General features: G+C 34.9%; 1 protein-coding gene across 1 annotated transcript in view; it reads left to right on the top strand.

Moving 5' to 3' along the window:
* The window catches only part of VTA1 (vesicle trafficking 1), a 70,483-nt gene that overhangs the window by 6,869 nt on the left and 47,877 nt on the right, over window positions 1-15,737 (top strand). The window contains exons 2-4 of the mRNA XM_081251269.1: window positions 12,094-12,188; window positions 14,748-14,875; window positions 15,520-15,595. Coding sequence (XP_081107395.1) covers window positions 12,094-12,188; window positions 14,748-14,875; window positions 15,520-15,595 — 299 coding nt within the window. The remainder of the gene's footprint in view (window positions 1-12,093; window positions 12,189-14,747; window positions 14,876-15,519; window positions 15,596-15,737) is intronic.

The raw sequence follows: 15,737 nt of genomic DNA on the forward strand, positions 1-15,737 counted from the left end.
TTTCCTAAGAAGAATCCTTCATGTTACCCTGTTACAGCCAGAACTTTATGTTTTGGGGGGAAGTTATTTCTTATATTTGTCAATTTCTTACATTTAAAAAATTCGACTTAAGCTAATATTGATGTATTAAAGTTTTCTAGAATATCTTTCATATCTGTCAGATTTTCAAATTTATTAGTTAAAAATTACAAATTTAACCTTCCCATCCTTTCCTCATACCTGTCACAATCAACCAGTCATCAGATGTTTAAAATTTTACTTATCTCCTTAGTTTGTCTGATATCATCCCCTCACCTTATATCTAAGCTATTGACGTAGCTTCCTACCTTCTACTTCAAGCAGGTAATCCCTGTTGCTACTAAAAAGTTCTGCTTTAAATGTTTAGTGGAAAAAAACACAGAATAAAAGAATGATAAAGTTAACTAAACATTTAGGAATTATATGTGACACAAACAGTACAATTTATAAAAACATTGCATTAGGAAAAAATATTTCCAATAGATGAGAGACAAAGGGCCAATATCCCTGATATATAAAACACTCACATAAATCCATTTAAACAAAAACAAAACTAAGATCCCCATAGATAAATGGACAAAGAATATGTATGTACTACTAAAGGAGAGAATACTAGTTATTAACATTCAGTTAAGTTAAAATGGCATACCTTTTTTGGACTATAAAGTTATAACTCAGTGCAAATGAGTATATGGTGAAATTTTCATTGACATGGCTGTGTGAGTTGATTCATAGTTTTAGAAAGCATTTTGTCAGAGTGTATGGAATTGTGAAACTATCTGATGTTCAGTAATTCCAGTTTTGAAAAGCTTGTGCTTAGGAAATAATCACTAATATATTAAGAACTTTATGCAAAATTCTCTGAATGATTATTTATACATTTGTGGCAAGCTCAAAACAACCTAAATATATATCATTGTGGAAATGGTTAAGTAAGTTATGGTATATCCATTAGATAGAAAGTGATGTAATCATCTAAAAATTAGAAAGCATCTTTTGTAACATGGGAGAAAATTGATATAAAAATACAGGATATAAAATTATATATATACTACGATTTGAACTTTCTTATATGTACATACATACATACACTTGGAGAAGAAATTGTAGCTTTTAGGTTTATGTATGGTTTTCTTTTGATTGTCTTTTTTTTTAATGTTTTCTATTCTGTAAGTGGGCATGTCTCGTAAATACTAAAAAACAAAAGCTTTATTAAAAGCAAAAATTTTTTAAAGGTACTTGTGGTAGCTCCATCTGACTATCAGAAAAAAATATAAGTGCCTTTAGGAACCACTTACGATTTGAATGTGGCATCATCTTTTGTAGTTTTAATCAAACTGAATTTCATTCCGTTTCTATAACCTTACTGGATTTCTGTTGTCTCCAAGCCTTCCAACATTTTCTCTCTCCCTTGGTCCCTCTTCCCTTCCCTACCATCCCCGCTTCATTTTTATCCTTTGGATACTAGCTTGAATGTCACTTTTTCTGGGAGACCTTCTCTTAAACTCCCTAGTTTTAAGGTGCATCATCTCTGTGTCCTCATTATGCCTGTATGGCTTTACCTAATTGCTTTTCATTTGCCTATTGTGTTTTCTAGGTGGTAAACTTAAGAAGGCTGCACCCTGCTGGGAGCTCTTTATTCATTTACTGTACCAGGTAGTGCTAGGCCACTAGACATATTTACACAATAAAGAATAAGTGCTCCAAAAATGTTAAATTGATCTGAATTTTAAGGCAACTATGGTCCCTACAGGGAACTTTGGCCTTACAGCTGTCACTGAATAAAGAGGCCAGATGACTAACATTTATGTAGCTCTTGGCATTAATAACAATACTTTTCTTCAGGGCGTCTGATTTGAACCTTATAGTTATCCTGGTCCTTTTATTAGTAAGTGATGGAGCCAGGACCTGAATGACAGATACTAGATGAGAAATGGTTATATGTAAAATTGTTGATAGTAGGTAGTAATTAGAATACCACTTACAGAGTGAAGGTAAAGGGACTAGTTAAATTGGTGAAAAAGAAAGGGGGAGCCAATGCAGTAATCTGGAAGATTTCTAGTAAGTGGAGGGTAGAAATGGAGGACAGGCTTGATGTTATTAACATATCTCTGAGCTCTGTATGTCTCTCTCTTGTTTTTTTTCCTTAATGAAGCCAGAAAATACTTGAGTCTCTACTAAGCATGGGCACCATATGATAACTATTTTGATTCTGTGAAGTTTGGTGTTGTGGATAAAAGTAGAAAGATTCCTTCCTTTTAAATTTGCTTAAGTAACTAAATACATAAAGTTTCAAGTTTGTTTTTTTAAAGTTTCCTCTAGGGGGTGATATTGTACAGTCAATAGACATTCAGTGAAAGTGTACAAGTGTTCTTTCAGAGTCATGTTTATGTGATCATAGGAAAATTAAATGTAGTTTTCAGGAAGTTGTAAATGCATATGGTATATTTCATATACAAGATGTTATAAGATGCACAAGTGTAAATTTTTAATTTAGTTTAAATAAAGGCTGGAAAATATTGGATTTTTTGCTTGCTGGTGGATATTAGGATTAATAATCAGTTGCCTGTTATTTTTTTGTTGTTACACAGAAATTGGATTTTTTTAATGACAGATAAGCTTAACTAAGCCAATGAAAATAAGCAGTGGCTTTTTTTTTTTTTTTTTTTTTTTTTTTTTGCTGATTTCTGAACCTGTAACAATTGATTTGAGCCCATCATAGTCCTCTAAGTACTTATCATTTTTTATTATAAGCTGACTCGGGATACTTTACTGTAGCAATGACAGGTTAATAAATTCGCACAGAAAGTTGGACTACTGGATTATCCATTAGTACTCCATTCTTTTTGTTTTTGCAAACATATATGCGGACATGCATTTTATATCGTAAAATAGTCGTTTTAATAATTACTCTTTTTTGTTGTTGTTGTTGTTCTTGTTGTACAGGGGCCTCTCACTGTTGTGGCCTCTCCCGTTGCGGAGCACAGGCTCCGGATGCGCAGGCTCAGCGGCCATGGCTCACGGGCCCAGCCGCTCTGCGGCATGTGGGATCTTCCCAGACTGGGGCACGAACCCGTGTCCCCTGCATCGGCAGGCGGACGCTTAACCACTGCGCCACCAGGGAAGCCCAATAATTACTCCTTTTTTGAGTAAAGTAAATCATTTTGGTTTTAGACTCTTTCAACCTGTTTCTAAGGTTGAGGGGACAGGATCAGTGTAGTCAAGTAACTTGTCCTTATCTGTCATTCTCTTATGTTTGGCACCCATGCAAGTTTAAATCATCTTTGATAAGATTCCTTTTCTTAATGACAGTTATGATTGTTCAAAGTGAAAGCTTACATCCTCTGAGCAGCACAGGTTTCAGTGCTTGATAAATTCTCACTTTAATTCAATTCATCATGTATTTTTCTGTGGCTTGTCCAGGTTTTTTGGTTTTTAGGTGTTTTTTAATCCCAGTTAATTGTTTCTCTTTGGAAACACTTTGGAGTCCATTGTACCTCCACTGTGGGCTTATTAGATATTCCTCTTTGTTTTAATTTTTTTAATGGTTGCTCTAGCATTTACAGTAACTTATCACAGTCTACTATCATATAACACCTCACATATAAGTTAAGAACTTCGCTTTCTTTTGTCCTGTCCTTTGCCTGTAGTTGTTATGCGTTTTATTTATACATATACCATAAACCCTAGAATATATTTTTTATTTTTTAACCATCCTTTTTAGAAAGGTTCATAAAATGAGGAAATACAATTTTTAATATATTCCCACATAATTACCATTTTTAGCACTCTTCATTCCTTTGTGTAGATCGTTTTAAATCTGGTATCATTTTCTTTCCTGTTGAAAAGTTTATCATTTCATTTGTAGGATTGCCACCAATTCTTTCAGCTTCTCTTTTGTGAAACAAGCTTTTATTTCATTCTCATTTTTGAAAGATATTTTTGCTGGTTAAAAAATTTTAATTTGTCAATTGTTTTTGCCACACCTCCCCACCTTTGGAGGGGAGGATTCCAATTACATGTATGTTAGAGCACTTGGTGTTTTCCCACACCTCACTGAAACTCCGGTTTTGTTTTTGTTTCTCTTTTCAATCCTTTTTCTCCCTGCTTTAAGTAGTTCCTATTGCTGTGTTCTGAATTTCACTAATTTTTTCTTTTATGGTGTCTAAACTACTATTAATCCTGTCCGGTAAATTTTTTATTTCAGATAGTGTATTTTTCATCTCTGGATGGTCCATTTGTGTTCCTTTGTGTATGTTCCATTTCTCTACGCGTTTTATTCATGGTTTCCATTAAATATACTTTATAATAGTTCCCCAGTATTTTAATGTCATTGTCTGCTATTTCCATTATTTTGTCATTGTTTTATCTTATCTTATTGTTTTATCTTACGTTCACATTCTTCTGCTATTGCCATCATTAGTCATTCTTTTTTTTTTTTCTTTTGCGACATGCGGGCCTCTCACTGTTGTGGCCTCCCTGTTGCGAAGCAAAGGCTCTGGACGCGCAGTCTCAGCTGCCATGGCTCATGGGCCCAGCCACTCTGTGGCATGTGGGATCTTCCAGGACCGGAGCACAAACCCGTGTCCCCTGCATCGGCAGGCGGACTCTCAACCACTGCGCCACCAGGGAAGCCCCCATTAGTCATTCTTGATTGGTTGCAGGACAGAGTGAATTTTAAGTACTTGAGTGTCTGTTCTTGAAGGGATTTAATGTGACCAACAATTAAGTTAATCACTGTTCAGTTAGATTCTTTTGTGCTTTGTTTTGTTTGTTTTTAGCTTTGTGGAGCAGGTCTAAAGTAGTCTTTGCTTTAGGGACAGGTTAACCCTATCACTAAAGCATATCCCTTTGGGGGTCTCTACTGAATATCCTGGGTAAGCATCTGGGGCTCTCCACTCCTTTTGGTTGGAACTTGAATACATCCCAGCCCTGTGTGTGCTCTGGGGACAACCCAGCTCACAGCTTCTGCTCATTCTTTGGCCGTGTGGAGTTTTCTCCTTCACATGCACTATGGTAGGGTTCTCCTGAGCCTCAAGTTTACCCCTACACAGATTTCTGGATTTCTTTTCTTCATAGCTTCATCCTGTTCAGAACTCTGCCCCTCAACTTACAGCTGCCTCAGTCTCGGTGAACTCCAGTCTGTTTTCTCAACTCAGCTAGAGGACTGTGCTCTGCTTTGTACTCCCCTCCTGCTCCTTTGACTGGGATGTACCTCCAGGCAGAATGCTAGGCTGATATTGGTGTCACTTCATATATTTCCTTTCTTCAGATGTCTTGGTCTTACCATGTTTGTTTCCATTGTCTGAAAACTTGTTTTGTATATTTTGTCTAGTTTTTTGGTTGTTTACAGTGGGATAGCAAATCTCACTACTCCATGTGGTCAGAATTAGAATCTGTGTTCTCATTTTAGTAATCAAATCATCACTTAGTGTTCGCTAAGTACCAGCATGTTCTTTTAGTAAGAATTCAGAAATAGCTTTTTCTTAAAGCTACTGTATTATGACAGAAGCTCTAAAAAATTTGTTTAAGAAGGAATGAGTGAAGTAAATACCCTTTATTAATATATATTCATTCATACTTTGTTTTTATTCTTTGATTTGGAAGTCCATTCACAAAAGATAATAAAATCCCTGCTTTCACAAAATCAGGGATTTATAATATACTTATGAGTAGAGTAATATATTCAGTTCTATTTATTGGAATAAAATTTGCCTTTATACATCAGTGTATAGCATAATGATTCCTATTTGAGTGCTACATTAATTTAGCCTATTAACTCTTAACCTATTAACCTATTAACAATTGCTTTTATATACCTTTTGTGTGTTTATATCATGCATTTCATATTTTTAGATTTCTCATGTATAAGCAAGGGTGTGTTAGAATGTTAATGTTTAGATTTAATGTTCATACCTTCAGGATTAGTAAATGTTTTTCTCCTAAATGTTTCACATTAAAGTTAGGTTGGAAAGTATTTAATCCTTTTGCAAATATGCCTCATTACTCATCTTCAAATAATATTTATTCATAAAAAATAAACATATTTCCCTGATGAAATAAATCAAATATATTTTCTTATACATGATTCTAGCTACATATTTATTCTGTTTCAGTAGGTAACTTTCCATGTTAGACATTAATTTTTCGTCGTACTGCTGCTGCTACAATGAATTACTTGTCCTGAACAGAGTTCTAGATGAAAGTGATGCTTTTTTCCATCCATTATGAAAAGGATCTTGTTGGTGTGTTTATTAATTTTCATAAATAGATTTAATGTCTTTTCACTTTTATTAATATTAGAAAGTGTATCTTGTGATACAACTTAAGAATTGTAAACCATGTAAGATATTCAAAAATGTAAAAGGCCAACTTTTATCCTAAATCTTTCTGGGTCTGAGATGATTCTTTCCAGTCCTTCAATTAAAGGTGTTGCTTTATAATGATGTCCTTGTAATTGCAAAGACTGAATATGCATGTAAGCCAAGAAAAGAATGCATGTAAGTGAAACCATTAAACTGTATTGTCATTAAACTATATTTTGAGTATCAGCCATTTGTATTAAGGTTAACTTTTAAAGAACAAGAAGCTGACATTTGTTTATATTTGTGTTGTGAGGGAGATTGATGATGGTTGTGGTGATAGTGAATTGGGAATAATTTGATTTTTGCTTCAAAGGAGATACAGATAATCTTCATCGCTTGGTAGCAAGAAATTACTGATTAATTTTCTGCATGTTTGCTTAATGGGCTGTTACCTATGCTAGATAGCCATTTATGCCCAAAGTTGGTCCACTAAGTAGCTAACTACACTCCATAGATGGTAGGATTCATATATTGTTCACTACTTTGATAAAGTAAGGAGAAAGACCTCCTAGGGAAATGAAACTGTCAGTACTGTATTTCCTCACATTATTGTGTTATTGTGTTGACTAATAGTATATATAGATATCGAGTAATTAATTAATGTCTACTAAATTTTCTGTGTGTGTGTTTGGGTGAGGTTTTGTTTGAAAGATGTTTGAAAAAGTCATTTGAGAGGTTGGGAAGATAAGGAAATCAGTCTTACACAGTTAATATAAAATGTCTTCAGAGAATGGAGAAAACAGGAGAGAAGATGGTAAACAAAATAGAGAACTTTAATATTTTCAAACCAAATGTTTCACATAGGATGCAAAATGTTGGCACATCATAAAAATATGGATGTTTAAACAACTGTAGCTTGTGCTCAGTTTATAGTGATGGAAAGTGTATTTTACTTTGGTAAATGTATAATTGAAATATTCAATTATAACAAAAGGTATTAAGCTCATTTGAGGTTGATAATTAGGGTATTTATAGTGATGCTGATCTGCCCGTGGTCTCTGTTGCTAGTATGTAGGCATAGGGAGAGAGGATAGTTGGGCTTATATATGAGTGTGCTTTTGCCAGAGGAATGTAATGAAAAGATTCAGGGATAGGAGATAGGACAGTAAAGTTCAAGAAAAATCTATCATAAAATCAAAGCCGGTTGCAGAGGGAGGTTAAAGGAGAAAAGACTGGTTGTAATGAAGAAGTAGGGCAGCACCAGTGAACTGGAGGAGGCCTGTTGTAACAAGCAGAGTTTAAAATTGGAAGAAAAGGAATTATGCTTAGAGTGAGTGCTTGATATACTGATATTGACAGTACAGCAGTTTGAGATGGTAATTTAGTTATGGGGTGACTGGCATGTAAAGGAGAGTATGTACAGTTATTGGAGATCATTGTATGCATAAGAAATAGATGTGCTTTTTCATCACAGAAAATTCAAAATTACGATTGCTAAGTAAAATAAGGATTTATTCCCTCATTTAAAGCAAGGTCTGATGTTGGCAGTACCCAGTACCAGTGTGCCAATTCCATGAAGTCATCAGGGACCCAAGCTCTTTCTAATTTCAAGTCTACAAACTAGCACGATTACCAAGGTCGCCTTGTGGTCCAAGATATCTGCTAAAGTTTCAGTCATCCCATTTCTATTCTTGGCAGCAGGGAGGAGAAAGGGGAAGGAGTCAGTAAGGTCTTTCCCCTGCTGTCATTCCCCCTTTTAAGGTCCAGAAGTCTCTCCCGACAGTTTCTGTTTATATGATATTTGTCTTAGGTAATAACATGGCCATATTTTGCTTTGAGGAATACTGGGAAATATACTGTTTTGGCAAGCCACATTACAACTCCCTAATAATGTGTAGGTATCTAGTTTGTAAAGAACACGGGGAGAAAGGATGCAGGTAGACAGCTAGCAGTCTTTGCCAGAAGTATTGATTATCCATGTGAACAGCGAAATTTTCAAGATGGTGGAAAGACAAGGAAAGACCCTGGGGTCCATGGGCAATTACAAGCATAACAATCCAATGGAAGAGAGTGGATGAGCCCTAGACCAGCGTATTTAGAAAACATTGAGAGAATACTGTAATAGTGGGATGCAAAGAGAAAACCAATCATACCTGCCAATTCTCTTTTTCTATTCTCTTATGCACTAGAAGGAATGTAAGAGAATTAAAACTCATTACTTGAGAGGACTGCAAATAAAATGATTTCTTCAAGTGACATTCAGGTTTTAATTAAGACAAAGAGGAAGAAGGAATCTGAGGAGAGGTAGGGGAGTTTGCTGATTCTGAAACAGTAGTTCCAGGGAATATGGTAGAAGGAACAGGGCTGTGTGGAGAAAATACAGTTTACAGTTGAGAAGAGCAAGGATGCAGTGAGCAGTGATTCTTAACCTTTTGCTCATCTACCCACAAGTTAAAAATAATTAAACACAAATCTCCAATATTACGTAATTATGTATAAATAACTTTTCTGTATTGATGTACTAATACTATATATGTATTATAAAAATACTATATGTGTTATAAAAGATATGTAAAAATAGGAACTTATAAAGAATGAGATAGATGTATCAATAGAAATGCTGATATCTTCTTCCCCACACTCCTGCCAATCCCTGGGATCTTATAGGTCTCAAAGGCTGCAGCCTCAGTATAGCTTAGGGTGGGGACTATTAGGGGAAATAGGAGCAGCCTAGCACAGAATTGATCCCTACACTCAACTAAAAGCCTTCCCCTTAAAAATAAGAGCAAGGGGCTTCCCTGGTGGCGCAGTGGTTGAGAGTCTGCCTGCCGATGCAGGGGACACCGGTTTGTGCCCCGGTCCGGGAGGATCCCACATGCCGTGAGCCATGGCCGCTGAGCCTGCGCGGCCGGTGCCTGTGCTCCGCAACGGGAGAGGCCACAACAGTGAGAGGCAGGGCAAGAACACTTAAAATTCTTCAGAAAAATATTTGTAATACTGTAAGACATAGTAAGATTAAATATGGAGGAAAAAAAGCATATTATCAGTTACAGGTATTATCATGTGAGATGACATTTAATCTGTGATCTCAGTGAAATCAAATAGCCAAGACATATAAAAAGCAAAAACATATTAAGGAACCACAAATCATTAGAGAAAGAAAGGATTCTTTATTGAATGTATTTGAGACAGATGCCAGTAACTGAGGTGGATGCATGTTATTAAAAGTTAAATTCAAAAAGGAATTTAACTGGAAAAATCATAACTGAATATCCAGTTTCTTAGAGATAAAAGAGCTTTCCAAGCTTAGAATTGATCAGGGGAAAAAATCGCTTTGGGTACATAAATATTTTAAGCTTCTGTGTTTTAAAACAATATTCAAAAATTGAAAGATGGCACAGTATTTGCAGCCAATATGTTTATTTTCCAAAGAGCTCATGTGATGCACTTTTAATTAAAAAAAAAAATGCAACAAAAATGCTGGAAGACCAGAACAACTCACAGAGAGGAGGTGTTGGGAGTTCAGTCACAATTATAACAACAAAAGCTGACTAAAACAGGTACAGAGCTTGAACAACTCAAGAGATATGACTGGTTTGAAGAGGGGAGGGTGTTCAGCCATGCTTTAAAAAGCGTGGAGTGGGGAGAGGTGATTAGAACCTGGTACTCAAATGGGTAAACGACCTGGACATGTTGTTAAACATGACTGGTTAAAAGAAAGAGAAAAAGACAAAATTTAGTCACACTTGTGATTAAAGCGATGGATAATAAGTGCTTTTTTTGCTTCTCAGAATTTTTTTTTTTGTCAGAGTGATATCCAGTGCTGGTTACTGTGCAGTGAAAATGAAAGCATCGTGCTTTTTACACTGTAAGTCAGTGTAAATCTATACAGTACTTTTAGAACTCCATTTTTTTCCTCTCATTAATACCTAGATAGATCAAACCCTTAAATTTGATATAGAAATAAATGCGTTAATTAATTAAGCTTAAAGCTCTATATCATGAGATAGCTCTAAAAGCCTAAGCCTTCAAAAGTAGTTCCCTCAGATACAGCTATTGAAGTTAAGAATACATGCAGAATACATAACTGTATTATTTGTATATTAATACATCTTTAAAGAAGATATGATTGGGTTGACATAATTGAATTGGAAATCCTGAGAGTAGCTAACATACCAAGCCATGTTCTAAAGCTGCAGTAAATAAAGCAATGATAGACCAGTAGACTAACAAATAACAAAGCAAGATAGACAATATAAAGAATTAGGCCCTTTTATCCCATGAAAACTTAATATATGCTAATGAATGATAAAAGTGGCATTTAAATCAGTGGGGCAGAATGCGCTATTCTTTCATTCATGTATTTATCTATTCAGAAAATGTTTATGGAAGGCCAGGCACTATCCCAGATGCCAGGGATACATCAAACCAAGTAGACTACAATCGCCATTTTCGTGGAGCTTAAGTTGGAGTTGTAGTAGAATCAGAGGATAAAAAAATTGAAGATGATTACCTGCTGAGGAGAAAAAAAGGAAGGAAGGGGGATAGTGTTCACAAGATTCCATTTGGTGGGGGAAACATGATCTCCCTCCTTCCTACTGTATAAAGAACTGCCAAACAGCAATTTGTTAAAAAGCAAACAACCCAACAGAAAATTTGGCAGATTTTTTCCTTTTATTTTGATAGCTATTCCTAATTCATAAAGGAGGATACAAAGCTATCCAGTAAATCTGTAATACCTTTTGAATAGTGAAAATGCAGAATCAAACAGTGAGATAACACAGTTCTGAGATTGATAAGTTTATTATCAATTTTTAATTTAATATCAATTTTTTGTGAGTTTAGGAGAAATGGGTGCTTGCATGTGTTACAGATGTAACTGCATAGTTGTAATTCGTTTTGGAAGACAGTTTTAAGAGTACCTCTTAAAGTGGGAAAGGTACTACATACACTATGAGCCAGCAATTCTCATTCTTGGTATCTCCCTCAGGGAACTCTTGAATGTGTGCTCAAGAAGGTCTGGTAAGCGCAACATGGTTTGTAATGATGAAAATCTGAGAACTACCCAAATGTGCTTTAGTTTGTTGTGGCCATAGTGTGGAGCACTGTAGTGCTACAGAGATCTCCTTAGCGTATTGTTGAATGTAAGAGGTAAATTATAGGCAATATATGTACATACCAGTGGTAACAACAATTATTACCACCAAACTTTACAGCTCTTACCACTGGGAAAGCTATTTAGGATTGTGGTAGCAGAGAGGTTTTTAGCTTCAGCCTTATCGCTAATATTTCTATTTTTTTAAAGAGATGGTATACCTATTTTTATTTGTATATATAAAAATGACCAAAAAAATTCTCCCTGTTAGCCTCAGCTTGAGTGGCATTTCCCATTGTCCCAGCCCATACTGTGTATTTTATCAGAATTACTTATCTTGCCCTTGGCAAGTGCTCCTGTACATGTGGTTGTTTTTCTGAATGCCCTCACTTACCTATTAAATTTCAGGTCCCTTTGACAGCTTAGGACTTAGTCCTTTTATTTTTTAAACATAATGCCAAAAGAGAAGGCCTTATTTCATAAAAACTTGTTATCATCATCATTCATCTTGCATTCTTTGGATAATATTTTTGTGTTCTTTATATTTGTGAATAAGAGCCATAGTAAATCAAAGTTTTATTTCTAAATTCACTTAAAACTTGAATTATTAATTAGACAAAACATATTTTAAACATTCAGTCCTGGAAATTGTTCAAATCGTATTTTTCTTTGTAGGTCGTTTGTATGCGATGCAAACGGGAATGAAGATTGATAGTAAAACTCCTGAATGTCGTAAATTTTTATCAAAGCTAATGGATCAGTTAGAAGCTGTAAGTTGAACACTGAAAATTTATTTTCTGATTAATGTTTAAAATGCCGTTTTATTTCATTTGTGTGTGCGTTGTCATTTTAGTTCTTCCTGTTGGCAGCAATCAGCAATGTCATAGCTGAGGAAAAATGAGACACATTTTTTTTTTCATTTACGTCATACTGCTTAGGGAGTTGTAAGTAGGTATAAGTCGGTTTCAGTATCTTTACATATACATTATATCTTGTTCCAGGTTACTGTAGATGACCTTTGAGTCATTCTTTCGTATGACCAACCCTTTCTAACCTTCCTTCATGCAGTCACATGGATGATTGATTTGGGAATTCTTAAATGGCTCTTGTAATAATGAAATCGGGGACTTCCTTGGTGGTCCAGTGGTTAAAACTTTGCACTTCCCCTGCAGGGGGTGCGTGTTCGATCCCTGGTTGGGGAACTGCGATCCCACATGCTGTGAGGCATGGCAAAAAAGAAAAAAAAAAGAAAGAAACGGGCTATTTATTTAGTGAAAAGGACCATGAAGGAAGTTGCCTGTTGTTTCTTCCTCCTACTCTTGGTCCCATAACAAGATACTCTTATGGTCTAGGCATTTTCCTCTGCTAGCAGAAATGTGGTAGGTGACTAATAAGTCATCTTGAACTATGATAGAACTTCACAGGTTATGTAGAAGCACGAATCCAGGGAAAATTGAAGGATTTGATTGGGTGTCAGTGCATCAGGAAGTCAGCGTTAAACCATAGTAACCTTACTTAGTAAGCAGGGCTCCACCCTGTGCCTCCCATGCCCAGCCATCCCAGTTTCTTTTTTTAACAATGTCAAGGTTTACTTCTCATTAATGCATCTCTTCCAAGGCAGTTATATTCATAGCTGTGACTTACTTTTTATTTGCTTATTTAGTTATGTGACCTGCTCAAGAGAATTAGAATCCTAAATGTTTATTTGATCAGTTGCATTATTTTGTTTAGAGAAACAAAATTCAGACATATTAAAAATCAATACACTTATACCAGTCAGCCCAGAACTTTTTTTAAATGTTGAAAGTTATTCAGATCAAAGCCTACTTGTATTAAGCAGCCATGGGCAATAGTGTTCTCTCTAACTTTGTATGGGTGCCTGGCCTTCTGACCCAGAATCCTGTCATCTGCTACTATTAACCATCCAAGGTAGCCTGGTGGCACCACTGATGACAACTCAGCTGCCCTTGGAGTCTGTCTGGCCTTCTACTTCTAACACTGCTTCTGTGGATGCAGGAAGAATTTGAGTACCCTTCTTTTGGAGGGTGGGGTTAGGAGATGGGAGGAAGAATGTGTCTGACACGCAGCAATACATCTGTACAATACTGTCTCTTACAGACATTTTATATAGAATATATCTCTTTATTAATTTTACAGCTTAACAGTAATAACTAAAATAACAATAGCTTATGGATAAGACAAAACTCAAACAGTTCTTTATAATATGCAAAATGTAAAATCACAGTTACAAAGAACTTACCAGGAATTTATTATTATCTACGTTAAATAACAAGGAAGTTCATTCCATGGTGAGAACATATCTGCTTGTGCTATAATGTTTATATTTATAGTTGGAACACTTCAAGTATATTATGTTTTTGCTGCCAGATATTTTATGCTGAAGGCGAGATGAAATGACATGCTCCCACTAAATTTTTCTAGAAATAAATTGCCTCTACGATTAAATCATTTCACAGTGTGGATACAGTAAACCAGTGTTATATGTGGGGCTTTTTTTCTGTTTTTGTTCAGGATAAACGTGCCCAGATGTCCTTAAATTCCAGTATTCAAACTCTTCTGGGCCTTAATTATGAGAATATGTACTTTGCTGATTTTATGAAAAATCCTCTTGCTTTCTCTAAATTTAATTTGTTATTTTATAATGTTCTTTGAAAAAAGCAATTTTTAAACAGTAGTGTGGTACTCAGATCTAATGTTGCAGAAGGTCATTTTACTCCAATATGGCAGTCTGAGTAAAATGTAGGAATTCAGTTTGTTGTTTTTAAGATACTTTAAATTATTGTATGTGTAGGAAAGGGATGTACTGACTGGAAATTTACATGGTTGTAAATTGTGTTGATTTGAGATATATATTTGTCTAAATTTTTAAAACTTCCGTAATCCTATTCTAAGTTTGTTTTCTTATACCTTACTTAGAATTAGATCTCTAATGCAATGTGCTCTGAGAGATACTTTTTTAGGATATAATGATCTTTCTCATTGTATTTTTCTACACTTGATAGAAGAAATTGAAATAGGAATAAATTAAAAATTTAAATTATGCATGGTTAGGAAAGAATTTCTTAATCCCATTTTTAGGATACTTGTTAGTACATTTGAAATATTTGTCTGATGCTTTACATAGATAGTTGGATGTTTTTTATTCTTGATTATTTTGATATTTAGAGCTAAGTTATACTTTCACATTATCATGAGTGTCTTTCTTCAAAATTTTGTGAATGTTGGATTTGATTATTGGGAATTTTTATACTTAAGTATACACTTCTGTGAGCCCAGAATCATAAGTTCTGTATCTCATTTTATTTTAGCTTAAGAAACAGTTGGGTGATAATGAAGCTGTTACTCAAGAAATAGTTGGTTCTGCCCATTTGGAGAATTATGCTTTGAAAATGTTTTTGTATGCAGATAATGAAGATCGTGCTGGACGATTTCACAAGTAAGTAAAGATAGATAAAATAAAAATTATAAGTTTAGTTACTGTATAACCAGAATTTATCCAGTTTTCTCTTGATTACTCTCAGACTTCCTGATTAACGATTTAGATTTTTTTTTTTGAATCTCAGAATGAGTTTGGGTTACAAGAGTGATCCTGGCTTTTTAGAGAAAATGGCTAAATGAAGAACACCCAGAGCAGATTCATTTTCTTAGTAAATATACCCTAACTAGCCATTTAGTAAAATCTGTGTTGATTTTAGCCAAAAACAGCCTGGTCCAATGATACTGACTTTAAAAATTCCCACCCCTACCGATTCAAATGATTTGTCATTATTATAATAAGACTTAACTACAGAGAAATACACATGGCTTGATATGGATTCAGATAGTACTGTCATTACATTTTCTAAATTCAGACGCATACTATGAAACCTTGTTGTAGCATATTCACCTGTTATATGTGTTGTAACTTTCTCCTAATAACAGATTACAGAAGGAGCTCCATTGTACTCTTGAAATCTGATTTTATTTAAAACATTAATTTCAGAGTGCTTTTATAAACATTGGAAGTTTTTGTCTTGTAGCTACAAGACTAATTCTTACATTTTTCATTTGAATTAGATGAACTTTTCTTTTCTCTTCCAGAAACATGATCAAGTCCTTCTATACTGCAAGTCTTTTAATAGATGTCATAACAGTGTTTGGAGAACTCACTGATGAAGTGAGTGTACATTCTTTATTGTCTTATTAGCTGGAGATCAGTATTGTTGCTTTTTATTAGTTTTATTATTGCATTGTTTATTTAGAGCAGCATGTCCATCAGAAATGTAGTATAAGCAAAACGTATAATTTTAAATTGTCTA

The sequence above is a fragment of the Mesoplodon bidens genome (assembly GCF_964165515.1).
Source record: "Mesoplodon bidens genome assembly, chromosome: 12".
Classification (NCBI taxonomy): Eukaryota; Metazoa; Chordata; class Mammalia; order Artiodactyla; family Ziphiidae; genus Mesoplodon; species Mesoplodon bidens.